This window comes from Anabas testudineus, chromosome 22 (assembly GCF_900324465.2).
Source record: "Anabas testudineus chromosome 22, fAnaTes1.2, whole genome shotgun sequence".
Taxonomy (NCBI): domain Eukaryota; kingdom Metazoa; phylum Chordata; class Actinopteri; order Anabantiformes; family Anabantidae; genus Anabas; species Anabas testudineus.
The window spans coordinates 9,060,745-9,080,712 of NC_046630.1; the positions used below are offsets into that span (position 1 = coordinate 9,060,745).

Sequence of the window (19,968 nt, forward strand, 5' to 3'; positions counted from 1 at the left end):
AGCAAATGAGCTGGAGATCAAACCAGGGACACCATGATAATGAAGACACAGTGTATATGCAGAGAAAAATGACATTTTCATCAAAGAATGGTGTTTTGTGGTCTCTTTTTAATACTGTTGCTTATATTCCCCACCCCCCCATTCCTTCTTTACTCGCTAAACCACATGGCTATCTGCAATCTATCATTGTGGCAGGAAACATGTGTAAGTCAATTTGGACACTATGTGTGAAACAAAAGACAAAAGCTGGAAGAAACTGAGATATTAACTTGACCCTTGTGTTGGCTGACACTGATGTACAGAAATACAGTCACACTTATCTTCACTCGTGAACACATAGAATTCAAGAGACAGGCAAAACCAACAATATATTTTATATTTTATGTGTTATTTTTGGAACATCTGTTTCCAAAATTTACAAAGACCGACTCTCTTCCTCGCTGCACACTCAGAGGAGTGAGATAGTGCATTACTGTTTGAACAGTCATTTCTCAGTCCAGTTGAATACATGCTGACACTCCAGTTTGTTCAGTTTGCTTTTTGAAAACTCCCCTCTTCCTCTTTTTAATCCTCTGAAGGAGAGCAGAGAGAGACCAGCGTTGAATGCTGACGGGGACATAACTTGCCTCCCCTGCATACCGTGTTTACAGTCTCCCTCCCTGCTGCTATACCGTCCTCTCTCAATGGAGCCATAAAAAACAAATAGGGGCTTTTAGAGAAATTGCCTGTGCACTGAAGATTAATAACAGTTGCACCAGTTCACCTAAAAAAGTCTCCAGAGGCAAAAACGATATTGGAAGATTAAAAGTGCCACATCCCTAAATTAGAATGATTCTGTTCAGGCTGCTCTCTAACCAGCTTATTGGGAGTCAGGGCCTTGGTCTACCTGCCAGACAAAGAGCATCATTAAGTATTTACTTGTGGATGAAGATTCACTGCATGACTATAATGATGAGCTGAGCGTGTGATTGATTGTCTGTGTCTAAGATGGAAATGTGACGGCTGGAGAGCTGTGGGAAAAAAGAAACTGGCAATACTGTGTGGAGTTGGGTCATATTTTCATTGTAGTCCTTTAGTTAAACTATGCTGCTGGCAAATGTAAGTAGAGCACTAGTTTTACCGATTAATACTATGGAAATTGAAGTATGAGGTGCCTACAAACTGTTTGGTCTCCTGTTGGACCTTCATCATCTGGCACTACTCTGACCTGATGATAATTATTGTGATTAGGTAGCAGGATTAGGATATACAGTAATGAATCATCAGTGTCATCTATCCCCCCTCTGGAAAAAAAAGGAAAGATACAAATAAAAAAAAAGAAATAACCACTAGGAGCTCCTAATATTTATGGGAGTTATCAAAGTCATTTCCTGCTTTGCTTCACAACAGTGCAGATAAACTCTTATTAAAAGCTTGGCTACCTTTTTTTAATATTATTATGTTATATCATTATATAATATTAGAAAAAATAAAATAAAAAAGTACAACTTATACAGTGTTCATTGTGAATATTGGACCACGACACTTCATCCAACATATTTTGAGCAGGAGCATGGAGTTTCTATGGTAACAAGGGGAAAAGCGTCTCCGCGGCAACCCACACCAAAGCGTCTCTGATGTTGCGTAGCAACCGTCACAAAAAAACACGCACGTCATGTTTCAGAGCCACACTAATATTAATTAGTTAGCAACATTCATCATCATTTTAAGCTCGGATTCGCTAAACTATACTAGAAGACGAGGCCTGTGGAAATGTATAAGAACAAGAAGGAGCTAAAAACGCAGGGCTTCACCGTGAGGGCCACTATGAAGAACTCCGTGGTGAGTGAAGTTATTTAAAGTGGTCGACGTTAGCTTACGAGTTCGGTTAACGTCAACGTTAGCATTAGCAAACTTTGCATGAAGCATTTCCTAAGTTGTACAGTCTTAAACAACCGACTGACAAATGATCATATGTACGCTAGCGTATTACCGTACATAGTTTCTCACGGGGTGAGTTGTAACGGATTACAGTGATGTTTTTTGTTGTCAGTCAACTTAAGTAACTGTAGTAACTCCAACATTAGCAAACACAGTTTTAGTTTGAAGCACTAACCATGTTTGGGAATGACAGAAATATCAGTGTGGGACAACAGAGGCAAGTAAGAATGACAGTGAGTGAGGTGATGTTGAGCTTTGTGTGGTAGCTAACCTCTCTGGAAAGAAGTAAGAAGCCTCTTATTTATCTTTTTAAATGATCCTTTTTTCCTCTAACGTGTCTTTATTGTTATTCAGCATCATCTTTCTGTGTTTGTGCATGGCAAACTCTCTACACAGTAAATAGCCCAGAGAGATGGGGGGAATAGTGTGAAAAAAGGAAAAACCTGAATTCCTAAACATGATCTTAACGAGTTTTGTGTGCCTGTGTGTGTGTGCATGTTTATTTGTTTGTGTGTGTGTGTGTGCGCGCTTTGGGTCATACGAGTTTGGGTGGGTTTTGCACAAGTGTGGGGGTTTAAAAACTCTGAAATGATTCAATAACTTTTATGGACTAAAATGACACTTTTAGAACCTATTCTAGAGCCATAAAGCAATAATTAGACACCATGAAATTCGGGAGCCATATGCTATGAAGAATGCTAATTACTCTTTATAACATCTTAGAGATACCACATTAACACTGAAGAAGAAAATGTTTGTTAGGCTAACATGCTTTGGGGGTAGTTGAAGTTGTACACAGTACTTGATATGACAATTTACAGTGGCAAGAAAAAGTATCTGGAATTTCATGGTTTTCTGCCTTGATTTGTCAAAAAATGTGCTCTGATCTTTATCTAAGTCAAGAGTTTTAAGACAAATAATGTGCTTAAAATAACAAAAAAAATAAAAATACAGGGTCAGGCAGTTATTAATTCCAAGTGTTCTATTAGCACTATGAAGTCTTTATAATTGTTCTCAATAAAGACATATAAAGACATGAAAGATCAGAATTTTCGTGTTATTACTTTAGGCACATTATATTTGATAATATACTTGAATTAAATGAAGATAAGATCACACTTTATGACAAATTAATGCAATTAAACCATGAAATTCCAAAAAGGTCCACATACTTTTTCAGACTTCCACTATAGTTAAACTGTTTTGAAAGAGTATACTAATTTTCACGTTAGGTCTTCCTCTCCTCAAATTTCCTGCAAATGAAGATGGAACAAGAAAGTGTAATAGGTTTATGTAGCAGAGGACATTAGTCTTTATTTATGGGCTGTATTGATCAGTAAAGCCAACTTTTGTGAGGTAAAAAATAGATTATTCTTCAGCTTTACACATGATTCATGTTAAATTGGGATGATGTGGAGATCTGGCTCTACTCTTTATTTGCCACTGAAGGCCACTGAAAAATGTACTTGTAGCTCTGGTAAATGTGGTAGAACATTTGAGAAGTCATAGAGACAGACTGTAATCTGCAGAAAAGAAGCCTCTTAGCAGCAGAACAATGGAATGTTTTTTGGCACACTTAAGTTGGGTTATGTGAAAGCAAAATATGCCAGACCTCACTCTTTTTAACATTGAAATCCTTGTTAATTAGTCTTACTTTACTGCTGATATTGACAAGACTGTCAGGGTTGAAAATGAACCATTACTTAGTAGCAAGTTCAGTTGAAGTTGTTCACCTTTTGTCATCAGAAAGACTGCTGTGCTTCAGCTCATGTAAGAAGGATTACATTGTGCTTTACTCTGTGCTAGCAGTATGCAGTGTTATATACAGCAAATTCAGTCTGAGATGACTCACATATTACTTCTTTTTGCTTTAATTCTCACTTGGCACTTTTGCACAATGACCAGTGAAAAACAAAGCATTTTACAGTCATATTGCTTAAATTGACAGGTTAAGGCATTTTTTCTACTCTCACTTGACTAATCTCTCAAAGACGGTCTTTCCAACACCAAGCTCTTTCTTTAAAGGGACAAATGGAGACCGGTGGCAGACATTTTAATTTTTTTGTATTTTGAAATCAAGCCTACATGCGAATTTGGCAACATATCATTGCATTTCTTTTTTGTCAGGGATTTGGTAAAATCATCTACTTATTCAGAACGTTCCAAGTATATCTTGCAATTTGGCTTTGTTTTGCTGCTGTTCATGTTGACAGCCTTGATTTGGTTCATGGTGAAATGACAGCAGTGTATCAGAAGTTGAGGCATCCATGGTCAGCAGTAATTTAATCAATGAATATGGAGAAAGTCTCATTTAAATTTGCTGTCAAGATTCTCCTTACTTTTCCATATCTTGGGTACTTTGATGCGAACAATTAAACTGGATTCTTTTCTCACAAAGATTTTTTGCAGACAGCTGTTGCCTTGTTACATTCACACCACACCTAAAAGAAAGCGACCTACAGTAGGTGATAAATAGAATTCATAGAGCTGCACAGTTCTTGATGACAACAGTAAATACTTGAAATTGAAACAGCAGCTGTTTTTTTTCTACAGCAGGGATTGTCTTGAGATGCAAGTCAGAGCTATCATTGACTTCCTCCTCCTTTTTTGAAGGTCATAAACAAATCTCCTGTCAAGAGTTTTCATGAGGAAGGCTTCTGCAAAGCCCTTTAATATTCACCATCTCCCCAGAGGATCTGCTACGTCTGAAACCTGAATCATAGTCCCACACTGCCATAGCACTGACAAAATCCTCAACAAAAACCATTACATTTTTTAGAGGCTTGCTTGGATCTGTTGACTTCTGTTTTGTCTCCTCTCCTGTGGTCACTGACATATTGCTCTGGAGGGGGCAGCTTTTCAGAGAGCTGTGATTTGTAGATAACGACAAGGCTATTTCAAACCTTGAAAGGGTGTGGAGACTTGACGCATAGGCTTATTGTGCTTTAAAATATTTGTGGTCATAGAAATTGAATCAATAGTACAGGCCCCTGAAACTCATCTCCTTTTTTCTAGTGATTCATCCCCAAACATTGAAAGAGAAAAAAAGATGCACTTTACATTCTGGTGGGAGGTCGTCACCTTATGTTTCAGACACAAGGGAAAACAAAGCTGTTATTTTCTGTGTCAGAGGCTTATTTGTAGTGCAGGAAATTACAAACTGTTGGATTGCTTCTTGCACTGGTTGTCAGGCTGGTATGAAATTAGCGCCTATTGTCCACAATGGTCCAATACAGTTTTTTATATTGTCACATAGTATACACAGTGTTGTCATTATATAATCATATAATCACACTGACACTGTTTCAGTTCATTAATTCAGCAATGGTCCAATTCACTGGGGATAGTGACAAAATCTGTGTCATGAAGCCTTTCTCTCTAGAACTGCTCCTTTATGGCAAAAGAATCCTATGGATCTTATGTAGATGTTTCTACAGTATTATGTGTCCTATTATGCAGATACAGTAGTATATAGTATTCAACACAACACACAGGAACATCATGGAAAGAGAAGGCAAATAAGTGACACCTGATCCCAACCTCAGTTTTTGTATTAGGGCTGAACAGTTAATTATTTTAAACTCAATATACAGGAACACAATGTAATTTTCAAACCTTGAAGCACCAATTTCTAAAAAATGTTGATAAAATACCACAGTTTGAACCGTAAGCAATCTGAGCATCTGTCCCCAATGGGCTACTGATTTTAAACAGCATCCGCTGTTGCACGTGTTGGAATCTCAGTGCCACCAGTAGATTACTTAGGCAAGTTTAAAAAATGTTCTCCAAAAAATTAAAAGGCTTGAATAGAGTATGTTAAGAGTGCAGTGAATTCAACTAGAAAACAGCATCCCCAAGTCTGCTTCCACACAACCTGCCAACCCCTTTCCTCCCAGCTCAACTCTCATCCTCACTTACCCCAGGGGGACAGATGGAGACTCCATGCTAGCAAACGTGACCTTCATATCTCATTCCTTTCCGTCCCCCTAGCATCATCATTATACTGTATACCTGAACAGATGTCTTCGCCCCCCTATACTGTCTCTGTCTCTGTCTTCATCTTTATCTCTCTGTCTGCATTTATCTTCCACCCTTTCTTTCTCTAAAGAACCATCTTTCTACCAGTCAGGTCCTTGTAGCCAAAAACACTTTATATTGAAACACTGAACAGTAAACTACTAGATTACTTTATATTGACTGAAAGCCTTAATCCTAAAATCCTAAACATTGTCATTTAAATACTAATAACAAAATTGAAATTGTATATACCGATTTAATTGTATAAACCATCTTAGTGAAGTTGTACAAGTGACAGTTTAGAATTGATCCTTGATTAGGGTTTTAATAAATCTAGAAACCCTGTACATCCTGATTAAATGTAGTGTCATTTTAAATTGCTAAATAATCCTAGTCGAGTTCAATTCTAGATTAAATACAGATTTAAAAGTTTATCTAATAGCCAGATCTGCATCAACTAAAGCTTGAATTAAAATTATTAAATCCTTCTATATTTCCACTGAAACACCACAGGGCTGATCGCAATAAACAAATCATAAACAGAACATAAACACAGCAAGAATAAAAAGGCAGCAAGTTTGAGATAAAAATAAGATCATTGTCAATTTTATGGATAGTTGTTGACCAAGATTGAATCCTTGAAAGCTTTTATGGAGATGAATCTGTCTATTTATTATTTTCATTCGCAGTCAAAATCATTCTTCCCCATCGCTTGAAACACATTTACCTGACATAGGAACTCATAATGTGCCCAGCGTGATGTATAAATTGGCCATGACGCCGGCTGAGTGGGGGTGTATATGAGTGTGTGGGGGGGTATTCGGATCTGTGTTGTATGCAAAGCTTTCCTATGCAAGTAAAGGTAAATTGAGCAAGTTGCTGCAGTTGAATGGCATGCTGTAGATTTCCTCATCCGTCTGCTTGCCTGCCTCCCTTGAACTGCCTGTGGAAGTGTTTTCTAAACCACTGGTGCTTGTAGACACACTCAGCCTTGCACACACTGAAACCATTTGTATCTTTCCTTCCCCCCTGCTCCATATGCGCTCATCTTATCAGCACCAGAAGCCTGTAGTCCATCCTGGTAAGCAGCTGGGTTATTTGAGGAAGAGTTGAGTCATGGTGAACAGGTTAAATTGGCAATGGGCTCTGGAGGCCTGCTGGCATTTCTATTACTACTGATCAACCACGGAGCCTAAAGGACTTGAGTGGACGGAGGTCTGGCTGACTTGGAAATGTTAAAGTTTTTCTCATAACTTCTGACTTTTTTGAGTTTAGTTGCTTTGCTTCTTACTTTGAAAGCAACAGAAACATAAAACGGACCCAAACAGAACCATGTTTTCAACATGTTTGTTTCAAGTGACCAGAAAAGAAATGTCTGTGAAATAACATTACTTTGAAACATCACTTTGACCCTCAAAGCAAGAATTGATGTTTTCATCTCACAGAAAAACTTTTCAACTAAGGCAAAACTTACAAGCTGTAGTTTCTTTGCTTCGTGTTTCTCTCACCAGGTATCAACAGATAGATTAGGTTATAATTGATGGCATGCTATCTGAAGTGCATGACTGTTGAAATGTCTGTGACCTTTTCCGCAGTTGAGGAAAACACCATCTGGAAACTTCAGTCAAATATGGAGAAGTACTTCCACAGCTTTCTATCATGACCTTATAGAAAGTGCTCGACTGATTATGTCTATTATGTTTGCTTTCCTCAGAGCTTGGTTGACAATTACACTGGCCCCTGTGTTTGTTATGTTCTCCTTCAAGCCCTTGTAACTTGCATTCTAATTAGATGGCTCTTAATGGAGAATGTTTATTGCTCCTTACAGGGCCTCTGTTTTCTGTTCTAGAGTTAATTAGGCCTATGTCATGTGATAACCATTGCAGAGGACATGTAGACCGATGCCTCTTCTTTGAGCACTGTCCTTCTTGTATCAAACGTAAGGTTAACGGCTAAAGCACTGGATGTACTTGTTCTCACTTAGATTCAGTTGTACACACACACACACAAGTGTATTTTCATCCATCCTCCATCATTATCATCAGACTACCTTGAATTAGCTAGTGCATAACAGGCCTATCTTAGTATATTATACAGTCATGTGCTACACACGTTGCTTCAGGGTCATATATGGCAGTTCACATACTGCCTCATCAATATAATGGGAACCAGTAGCAGAAAAATCAATGTGACCGACAAGCTCAGTTGTTCCAGACCAATAATGCCAAATGGTGGCCTTTATTTTGTCAACCTCTACTTTGAAAAGCTTTTACAATCACCATCAAAGCAATAACATTGGCCTGACCTTTTAAATTTTGCTGTCCAGTGCAGAGACCAAAATGTATGTCTGTAATCCCTCAGGAACAAAAACAAACACCATATTAGTGATACATAGCAAATATAACCTTTTAAATGTTAGAGAACAAGTGTGTTGCAATAAGAATCTTTCTGTCATAATAATTATTAGCAAAATATTATCTATAAAGAGGAATGGTAGGGCAGAGCAGGTGCACCAGTGCCACTGTGTTGCATACTGAAAGCAGTTGTACAGCAGCCAACTTCATAGATAGTGCTCCAGGGCTGTGGTGTTCTTCACCCGGTGCCAAGAAAGTAAAACTGCAAACCCTTTGGGTTTTGAAGTAGTGTGTACATTCCCTTCAAAATTCCACAGAGGATTACTCTGCTATTTAGCTCATGCCTTGCATCCAGCTGAGTCAAAATGCTCCCAGTTGAAGGTATGCTGCAGGCAACGGGTCTGCTGCAGCAAGCTGGAGAAGGCAGAGTAGAGAAGGGCTTGATGGTAAAAGTACTCTGATACTGTCAGAAATGATCCACATCACAGTCCAGCACCTCTCTGCTCCAGCCACCTCTGCTCATTACCCTTGCCGTCCGGAAACACCAACCAAATTCTACTAACGAGCGTTTGATCAGCACAGCGCATTGTGGTAGAGGGAGACAGGCAACCTGTTCATGACTCATTCTCTATCTCTCTGTGACTCTCTGTCTGTGTTTCTCTACCTCTCTCTCTCTCTCTTCTACTTTTTTGTTCTGTCTTTTTTCCTCCATCTCCCTCCCACTCCCTTAAGACAGAGGAGTACAAAGGGAGACACAGAAGAAAAGCAATATAACCTCTTGGCCCTTATCTGTGGAGCACACCAGAGCATGTCTGGCCTCAGACACGGCTTTGCCTGTCCTTTGAAGGCCCTCATCTCCCTTTGATTTCAGCCAAATGGTTCAGCACAGTGACAGATGCTCAACTTTCCATCTGTCACTTTGACACTCATCTCTTTAGTGTTGTTGAAACTAACTGACTTTGTTTGGACCGTCTGGCTGTAAAAAAGATGCTGATGTGAGTGCTAATTTAAGACATTGTCACTAAGACCTTTTGTTGAAACAGATAAAAAGACAACTGTCCACTATATTTTAAATGCTGCGGTACTGTCTTAGACGTATTTTTACATTAACATTTTAGACATTCAGTTGATGCTGTGATACTGAAAGATTTAATTAGAAGTCTAAGGGTCATCATCACATTACCTTGACAACAGTCCTCTGAGATGGGCCAGGAAAAGACATAAAATTTCCAGCCAAGGAGAGTCATCGAATGCTGCCTTTTTATGAGAGGAAATTAGAGTGAGTAGAGGGGAAAGATATTAGAGTGCCAATATGATTCAGGAGGGAGAGACTACCACACCTCTTACATAGATGAGTTCAGTTTATGATTGAAGATGAAAGGGATTTTGTTTCTCAACTTGAACTTAGAAGGTCATATTTAATTCTTGCCTTAATAATAAACAGTTTTTTAAATCACTGCTTTGGTATGGTCTGATTTTGAGATATTTTTCATCAACTCCAGCCTATATCATTGGTGTTTGATGATGATGAAACTATAGGTACACTGCCTGTGATTGTAGCAAACCCCTGATTGACCATTGCTCATTCACATAGCCATGATTTATGCGTCTCATCACAGATGTGGGATAAAGGGGGTGGCACAGAAAGACTCTGACTCTACTGATATCCTAGACACCTGTTTCACTGTCACAGTATCAGCAACCTGCAATGTGGAGCAAGAGGTGGAGAAATGGAAAGGGTGACTGGATAGATCGATGGACAGACAAATGGATTAGAGGAGCATGGGCTCATAAAGCTGATGTAGATTTTTCATTTTTATTTGTTTGTTTGTGTGACTGTACAGCATACATGTGTGTGTCTGTGTGCCAGTGCAATCCTGTAGCTAAGCTAAAAGAGATGCATCTCTGTTTGAAAGAGCTGCTGCTACGAGCACAGTGGGGGATTTGTGGTCTTGGAGAAGTTGCCTGGTTTTCAGACATCCAGAGAGCAAAAGTTATTTTTCTACTTTGTTCCCCCGTTTATCTAAAATGGGGCATTTGATTCAGAACATTACCCTTGCAGGAGATCTCAGTACTACATGAAAAAGAAGTTTTTTTTGTTACATTTAAGTAAGTAAAGGAAATAAAATTTGCGTGTTTATATGACTGGATTCGTGCAACTGAGTTAGACAGGCTGCGTGTCTTGGGTATCTGCTGGCAGGGATATATCCCTCAGTCTGCTGTCCCCAATTTAATTTATGTAAAGGTCAAATTTCAGACGATGCCGAGCTTTGGTCTCTGCATGGTGCCTCTGTAAGCAAACCTCAGGATCATTTTTAACAGAGGTTCGTACAGGCAGTAAGACTGATTTCCAGGAACTGAAAATTACACTGAGCGTGTGATAAGACCAGAGGCCTGGGGTTCGTTTTGCAATACATTCAGTAGTAATCACCTAGATAATGTTGTTCACTGTTAAACAATATCCCCATATCAGAGATGGAACCTATACCTTCCTGCCATGTGCAGTCTGCTTATCTCCTCATGTCTCCTCACACTCCTCAGGGATCTGTCAGTAAGTGCCCTGTGACACTTGTGGATGTGTGGGGCTGTGAGGTGAAGTCATGTGGTGTGGTTGCAAACTGACCTGCTCTCTCCTTTCTCATCTGTCTATCTGTTAGTGCTTCTGTGGTAAAATCAATGGCCTCCTGCTGCTCTGGGTGTGTCCTTCTACAATTCATCCCCCTGTGGACCTGTTGCTGTCAAATCAAACCTTCCACAGCTCCCAGTGATTGTCACTCTCTTCAGTGTATAGTCACAATTACACTCACCTACAGTAGCTGCCTCTCTCTGACTGCTCTCCTTACTACCTACAAAACAAACTTAGGTTTCAACTTATGGATGAGTCATGCAGCTATTTCGAGCTGTGGCCAGCACTCTAACCACTCTAAAACAAGGAGTGTTGCTTCTGATTGTGGGAACATTAATATTCTATGAGGTGGTTTTCAATCCTATAAATTAAATAATGTTATGAGGATGTTTATTGACAAGAAGCTACTTATTTGGTAAATAAAATTGGGAGGACAGATTATTTATTCTTCCTGAGCAGGAGAGGTGGTAACTGCAGCAGGTTGGGGGATGTAGTTTTCTGTGTTTGTCTCATTAATTTAATGGCCCAGCGCGGTGTTTTAATATCTTCAGGTGTCTTTACCAATTGGGGTTGTAAAGAGAAAGTATTGGATCAATGTGTAACCCACTCTGTTAACAGCTAAGACTAGAGTGTGCTTTACACTAAATCCTCCTCTCGTGAAGGTGGAAATGTTTAGTTCTTGTCCAGACTGTGTTAGATAGGTCTTAATTTAACATGTATGATCATGCAGATTGTGGTGTTCGTTTGTACTGCATTAAACTTTCTTACTCTTATTTTGTCAGCTCCATTTATAGCTGGGCTTCATCCAAAATGATCATACAGATGGACATACATGATAATCTCACATAATCTTATAAAGACATTTCTAAAACAGATTGGAAACAAATGGGACACATAACCCTCCTGAATGGAAGATTTGTTGCAGGACTTTTGTATTAGACTGCATTGGTCTTAACCAGGTGTGCCTAATAAATTGGCAGCTGTACAACTGTTTCTTTTAAGTTTAGCATGTGGTGCATGTGGTTTCAAATTCTCTTAACAAGTAGTAACAGCTAATATATTCTGCCTTTGCCATGCTTGCTTGCTTGCTGATTCACTCTGTGCCACATTCTCAGCTGCGGTTTGGTGATATGAATCAGCCAATAGGGCTGTGTAAGCACAAGGCTGCCCTGCTGCCTGGCTGATAAGTGGGCCACACAGAGAAGATGGAAAATACTCAGGGCATTCTTACTCCCTCGCTTTCCCTTGTTCTGTTTTGCTCGCTCTCTTTTCCTTGCTCAGAGGAGCCTGTTTCACTCACAACCCTCCCCTCACACTAGTACCTCAAACCCTTTCTTTCACATGCCGTTAACGTCCCCCTTTGTCTGTGCTGTTCTTTTAAGTGATGGGGTTAAACTAAAGGAGACAGAAAACAGTGGGGCACTCTTCAATGCTTCAAGCTCCTTTTTGAAGTTCTTCTTTAAAGTTATCCTGCACAGTTCAATAGCAGGTGACTGTCACCTGTTTCATCCTGGTACCTTTGTAGTGACACAAGGTGTGTGGTGTCGCCTTTGCCTAGCGGTGTCGTCATTTTTCATTACAAACATCCCTTCCCTTGTGTCTGTGTATATGATATAGTTGATGCAAAAGCCTCAGACTCTGTGACAATTGTAAAGCACACTTCTATGGTCTTGTGAGCTCTGAACAAAAGACTCTGTTACCTTTCATCAGTATGTTTCCCGTCCAGTAAGAGCTCTTTACTCATTTGTTCTCACCCGACTACGTCTGTCTCAACAGGGCTAATTTCCGCACACAATGAAACTCTCTCACAGACTGATTGCACTTCTTGCTGTTTGGTCATGAGAAATTAATGGTGTGCTACACAAATATTGCAAATTTATTCATATGAATAGAATCAACCTCCCAACAATCTGTGTTATGTCCTGCAGAGAGATTGACTAAGCAAAAACATCCTGTTAAAGACTTTCCCTAACAGCCTAAATGCCTCTATTATTTTGTCTTTAAATGCAATTTGACAATAAACATGTATCTCCAGCTAAACCTGTTATGGCAGGGATATGGCCTAAAATGGCCTGTAAATAAAGAGAGCTAATTTTGTTGCCCCTGGCAGCAATGTGCAGGTTGACCTTATCAGGGGAGCCTCGGCTTGTCTTTTCCATCCTCTATGAGTCACCCACCCTGCTCCCTCCCTCAGGAAAGCCGGCCTTAGAGTATGCAGTGAGCTGGATTTGAATAACCTCTCAACCGAGAACAGCAGTTAAATGCAAAGAGAGAGAGAGAGGACCTACAAACAAGTGGGCGCCAACTCCTTTTACTACCAGTAAACAGGTGTTGCAGTGCACCCATGTGCGTGGGTACCCTTGTTCCCCTACAGATGCGGTGCAACAAAATGCACCGCCCTGACAGATGATAGGCAGAAGAGTGAAGAGGAAGAAATGGAAATTAACAAGGGTCTCACTTGATGAAGTGATGGCAATGCAGGGTTGGCAATGAATTGACACCTGTCAGAGGTATTCAGAGGTGTTTTGGGGCTGTAGAATAGAGGCAGAGAGATGGCGTGATGAGAAGGAGAGAGAGAGTGCTGGAGCAAGAGGCCCAGGCACGGTGATGGATCACCTACATGCTGCAGCAGCTCTGCCACACTGAACTCACCCTCAGAATTGATGGGTCCCGCCTCTTGTCTCCCATTCTCCCTCTTCCTCTCATATCCACTATTTCTCTATCACCTTTCCCTATTTTCCATCTTCATCTCTTGATTTCCTCTCTGTGTCTCTCTGTTCTTTCTCACACCATTTCTTTCACCCCCTTCCTTTATCCCACCTGATCCTCTCACATAATTTCTTTCTTTCTTCTGTTTTGTCTTTGTGACTTTTGACTACCCCGCCCACTCTGTGTGTCAACATCAAGCAGGAGAGCCATGGAAGTGCCATACTAATAGGGTTAGAGGGAGCATCTCTTTCTCAGGGTGACACCTTTATAAATGACAGGAGCATGAAACCCTGCCGGTGTTCAATCACCTCTGCAGGTGCTTGCCCATGGGGGCCTTAACATGTGCAATGTGTGAGCAAGTGTGCATGTGCGTGTGCATGAGTTTGTGTTTCTGTGTTATTGCTGCTGCGGGTCTTGCAGCACCCAGGTTTACGGTAGAACTAGTTGGAGTGGACAACAGCATTAGGGAGGAAACAGATCTAGAGGCAGAGTGAAGGCGAAGAAGAGAAATGACAGCCTGGAGCTCATCTGACCAGTACTGCCTTGTTATAACTCCCTGATGTGTGCACCAGGGGCACACAAAACAGACACTTCTTTCCTTTATTGCCTTACACCACCTCTATCCCTGTTCTGTAGTCTGTCGCCTCACAGTCTCTCTTCATAGCCTCAGCGGAGGATGTTATCTGCTTGTATAGGTCTATGTTATGGGGTCTGCTCTGCGTCTGTGTTTGTTCAAGTGTTTTAGAACATGGATAAATTTTGGATTGCACAGTGGTATGCAGCTCTGCATGTGGCTGTTCATAACAACATGACAATCTCCTTACCGGCCACTGACATAGACAAAAAAATCTGAGTAGGAGAAGACAACCAAACCATTCAATGATGAAGCGTTTTCGGTGATGATGTGATGTCCTAGCTAACAACAGAATTGCTGCAAGTTGTTGAGTCACCCATACGATATTGAACAAAACAGAACAGAGGCGGTCATAGTTGAGGGCACTATGTGCTTCTCATCTGAAAAGCTTGCCTGTGCATTAGTTCATGTGGCCATGAATAAGAAGAAACCCACTGCAGTCCAAACTCTAAACTCCTACTAGGTTAGGTGCTATAGCTATTGCTTGTGGATTCAGTAATGTTTTTTCTTCTTAGCATGCAACTTTAGACACAGATGTCATGACTGGCAGAACAGAAATAGGAAGATTATTGGAATGGTGTCAGGAAGCCAGCAGGTGATAATCTCCCCACTATTCCTATTACAGTTCTCTTTAAGCTGCCAGGAATGACGGTGTACATCAGTGGCGGAGAAAAGGGCTGCTGAGCTACAGGGAAATGTGCCATTTTGCATGCATATACATGAACCTCTCCAGCTATTGTTGTGCTAGTGATCATAATTGCACTGAAAACAGGGAAATATTTGTGAAGCCTGCAACACCACAGCCATGAGCACAGGCCATGGAACTGACTGCTGCGTCATCATTCCTGACCATAAAAGCTGCTCAGCCAGTCAATGCAGTCTGGGTTCATTCTCTCTTCACTGCCCAGTCTGATCTATTTTTAGCCTGCCTGTGCAGCGTGGCTCAACTCCGTCATAGCTACCTGGATATGAGGGCTTTGTCACTCCTGCAGGCTGGAGCAGCACCGATGTTGCCAGATTTACAGCTTCCTATTTCCGCAGCTTTGGCTACAAAATAACAGAAGCAGAAAATTAGTGATGTATGTTCCACAGAGTCAAAAAAAACAACAACAAAAAAACTAACAAGCAAAACAAAACATAACTGTTTAAATGATTATATCATCATTATATTCAATGCACAGTTTTATTATTATGCCTAATTAATTGAATTCTAAATCAAGGGAAGAGTTTATTTTTATTTTTATCAGTGTCCAGTTCACAGGAAGGTACAAAATAAAAATCACAACAATTTCTTCGATGCTGTGTAAAATTAAACATGCCAGTGAAACTAAAACTGTATTTAAAAGACTACTACTATTTCCATGGATTGTTACAGTTTTTTCCCTTCAGGATTACAAACCTGCACCTTTTAATTCAGCATATTATTATTCAGAATTCCCTGGTAAACAAATGCTCCAAACTGATTCATTTGAAATGAGTGTGTTGCAATCCCACGGTGCATTAAAGCTGTTGAAATGCAGTGTGTGCTTCGAGACACTTGCTTAGAGTCCCTTATAATACTTTCTTTTCTCATCTTGTTTCACTTGAGCCTTGCTTTGCTGGCACCAGCTACACCATGCGGTACGTGTAACTTAAACTTTGATCCATGTTACATCATTCCTTGGTGGCATTTTGTTTTAGCTACATTTGTAACTCTAGGCTTTTTATATCTATTTTGTTCTTGAATTATGCAACAAACAGGCAACTCTAGTAAATGATCTAACAAAACTAACTAAACCGAGGCTTTGTAGTAATTGACTAAAACCTCTTTAAAATCTCCCAAGATGCACACTGATCTTAGGCAGCCCTGCCAAAGATAACTACTTTGCTCTGCATGTAGGCAGAAAAATTCTGTTTCTCAATGGGTGGTAATCTGAGGATTAATGACAGCAACACATCTGCCAGTCATGTGGCAGTGTGACACAGATGGCGGGGGATGCACACAAGAGACATAGACAGGGCGAAGACTGGCTTCAACATTCTGTCATCTGTCCACTACAACACAGAAATTTCGTTCACTTGGTTAATGGAGTACGAGTGTTTCTTTGCAGGTGTTTTTTTGACATTGTTTATTTTAGAGGCTTCAAAAATAATTGTTTTTAAGACATCATCTTTGCATTATGTTTAACCGTTTACAACAAAATTGAATTGTAACACGGATTGACATACCCTTTTTTTCTCTAAAATCTTAAAGTCGTCACTCTGTGTCCTTTGTACTGCAACGGGTTGCATTTATTTACTGTACATGTGTTGTATAAGGAACCACCACCAATGGCCCTCACAACAATAGCAGAAGGCACTGAGGCTGATGTGATAGGAGTCCCACTGGCTTTCAATAACAGAGTAATAGAACATATCCAATATGGAGGCAGAGAAAAGATGATCTTAACAATGCCTCTGGCAGTGCCTCTGGCTACAGGGCCAACACACACACACACACACACACACACACACACACACACACACACAAGCACACGCTATCTGTGTTTTGCCTCCTTAGAGAAGCAGGGAAGCAGGCACATGTGTCTCCCTGAATTACTTTTAAGAAAAGGCAGTGGGAGTAATTCTATTCTTGTTGGAGAAAACACAGTCAATTCTGATTTTATAAAACAACATTCTCACTTACTTTGTATGTCTCATTCTGTTTATTCCTCTGTTTCAGTCTTTTCCCTTCATTCCCATTTTTGTTGTATCTGTATCTGACCAGGTGGAGGGTCCCCCTGCTGCTGGGGCTTTTCGGGAGCGCCCTTCAAAACCAACCACGTTTCGCAAGTTTTACGAGCGAGGAGAGTTTCCAATGGCATTGGAGCATGACACCAAAGGCAACCGCATTGCGTGGAAGGTAGGGGTGCTGCACATAGTAAAGGACTGACACATGCTTATATTTCTTTAGGCTAGATTTAGGGTGCTGAATTTGCCAGGGAATGCTGTATGTCAGGTTCAGGAAAGGAGTAGGCACTCTCCATTACACTAAACAACCTTTAGAAGCAACAGCTTTTGGTACCTAATTAAAAGCTTGCATGAGAAAAACCAAATCAATCAGGCCACGAAGCAGATATCTGTTAGAGAACACCCAATAATTTTTCTTTTCAAATTACTTATGACTGTGAGACACAGTAGACTTTACACAATTCACCCTTTCTGTCAAGCATTTGCAGTGTTTGAATTTGAAAACTTGATAGGTGCAATGCAAACACCATTTATCGTCATCATTATCGACTCAGCTGAAGGTGATGATGAGATTCTTACATATTCCCAAGTTCAATGTGGGCTCTTATCCTGTAGGAGGCAGTGTAGATTAGATCACTTGAAGGGTCCACCTGTATCATAGCACCAATTACAGAGCCCATCAATCATAAACTCTATAGGATCTCAGGGCAGTAGCATCAACACACAGGGAGAAATTGTGTCTGTATTTCTGTCTGTTTAATATTTGTGTGTTTCAACATGCAAGCCTTCATAGAGCCATTAGACTGGCACAGAGTGTGTGGGATGGATGCATTCTTTTAATCACTATGTTGCTTTATTTCAGCACCCACTGTGCTGCCAGCTATTCCATAACTTCACAACGCCTGTGCAGCAACCACTCTTAATGACATTTATTCATAGTAAGCAACGATAAATGAATCAAACAAATTATGCCCTTTTCCTCCCTTTTTTCTTACTTCAAAGAGAGAAGGAAGGGTGGGTGGGTGAGTGAGCTTTCTCGCTAGTTAGCTGTCTGTCTTCAGGTGAAAACATTGTAAAAGCATCTCTTTGTATGAATTATTTATGTAAAATGTTCAAATGAAGCTTTGGCTTTGCAAAAATAATGGATTTCTTTTGTGCTCTACCCATGAAAAAGCACTCAGCAAATGGGACGTGGTTTATGAAATTGTTGCTGTCATATCCAGTGTGTGTGTATTACGGTTATTGATTTTCTTCTAATACTTACACATATGCTTAAACTTTATTTTTGACACTTTGATTGTGCAGAGTGTTCTATAGAGATGTGTTATTTAATGGATATTTTTCTATAGATTTGTCTTTTCTTGAAATGAGTCTTTATCAGCTTCTCTTCGTTTAAAATAGTCATGACAGATTGTTGGCACTTGCTGTGTGTAGCTGCATGGTTGTGTATGTGGGTAGCGCGTAAGAAGGAGTGTATCTATGATTGGAGTAAGTGGAGAGGGGTTGCTGTGTGTTTGCACTGAGCTGCCCTCGGGGCACAGGTTCAAGACGGCAGCCCAGGATCAATCCCAGTCTGAGAGCTCAGCCCCCTAGCAAATAAAAAGTCTGGGCAAAGTAAGAAAGAGAGAGAGTGTTTCGGAAAGAAAAATAAATGTTGTGTTGATTTTGTTTGTGGGCTGAGTACTCAAGCATACACGTGTGTACATGCATGTGTGTGTCTGTGTGTTTACAAGTGTATTACTTTGACTGTCTACATTGATGAGTAAGTGTATTCAGGTCAGGGGTTCAATTTCTCTCCTACAAAGATGCTGTCTGTACATGTTTGCCTCTACACAACAACAAACAGGCAATGCGACTTGCTTCTCAAATTGACCATGAAATAGAGAAATGTGCTGCATATTAAGCCAAACAAGTCTGTCCAATCAATATCAGCATCCCCTCTGTACAGGTGCACATAGTTCCTTTTTCCCTATTTCCACTTACATGGTCATCTTCCCGCTGAGCAGCAGGGTGCAGCAGCATGTGTTTCTGTGCACTCAATGAATCATCTACTGCATGTCATTAATATTTCCCCTCTCGCACTATAGCAGCCCAGCAGTGAGCTTCAGACAGTCGTGAGTGTTAGTATTCTTGTGGAAAATCAGTTTTGTCACAACCCACCGGGGAAACAATTTCTTATGTTTCCCTTATTTCATGGCAGTCAAGGATACTCTCTGAATCAGTTTTACTGCCTATATTGATCAGTTGAGTTAAGTTGCAGCCCTGAAGTAAACTTTGGCACTCCTTGTTTGCTGCAGTTTTAGTGGAAATTATTTATCCGTTCTTTACGCATTACACATATTTGAGGTAATTCAAGGTATTTGTCACAAAGTCAAGATAAAAGAGTAATTGAACTCTATGGTGAATAGCACTGTTTTGTAGTTTCATATCTTTTGCATCTCCAGCCAAACTTGTCATTGCTAATTGATGCTGTCAGAAAAACAAAACAAAACACAAAGCAAATGTTTGAGTTTGGAATTCATTTCATTGCTATCTGTGAAAAGCCAACATGCAATGGGCTCACTTACTTGCAGAAATACTGCTATTTGAAAGTTTTGGGTCACAAAATGTCCTTGTTTTTTAATAAAAACACAAAATGAAATTAGTTTGAATAGGGCATCTAGCGCAATGAAAAGGAAATGTAGTAATTGACAGAGTTAAAAATTATTTTTAATTAAAATAACAATTGTCCCTCAAACTTTGCTTTCATCAAAGAATCCTCCATTTGCAGCAATTACAGTCTTGCAGACCTTGGGCATTCTAGTTTGTAATCTTAAAAGATTTCACCCCATGCTTCATGAAACACCTCCGTTATGTTAGATTGGTTCAACAAAACTTTCAACGAACTATAAGGTCAAGCTCCTCACACAACAGCTAAGTAAAACACTCTCATGCTTGTGATGTGTTGGGATCAACAGAGACCAGTTTATTTAAGATAGATTCATTCAAACATATTTTAA

General features: G+C 40.1%; 1 protein-coding gene across 2 annotated transcripts in view; it reads left to right on the forward strand.

Annotated features, from left to right (window-relative positions):
• The first annotated feature begins 1,726 nt into the window (after positions 1 to 1,726).
• The window catches only part of pacrg (PARK2 co-regulated), a 111,245-nt gene continuing 93,003 nt past the window's right edge, over positions 1,727 to 19,968 (forward strand). The window contains exons 1-2 of one of the 2 annotated variants that reach the window (XM_026340044.1): positions 1,727 to 1,821; positions 17,007 to 17,141. In XM_026340044.1, the coding sequence (XP_026195829.1) occupies positions 1,753 to 1,821; positions 17,007 to 17,141 (204 nt within the window). In that variant the 5' untranslated portion in view covers positions 1,727 to 1,752. The remainder of the gene's footprint in view (positions 1,822 to 17,006; positions 17,142 to 19,968) is intronic. The other variant, XM_026340045.1, reaches the window with a different exon arrangement.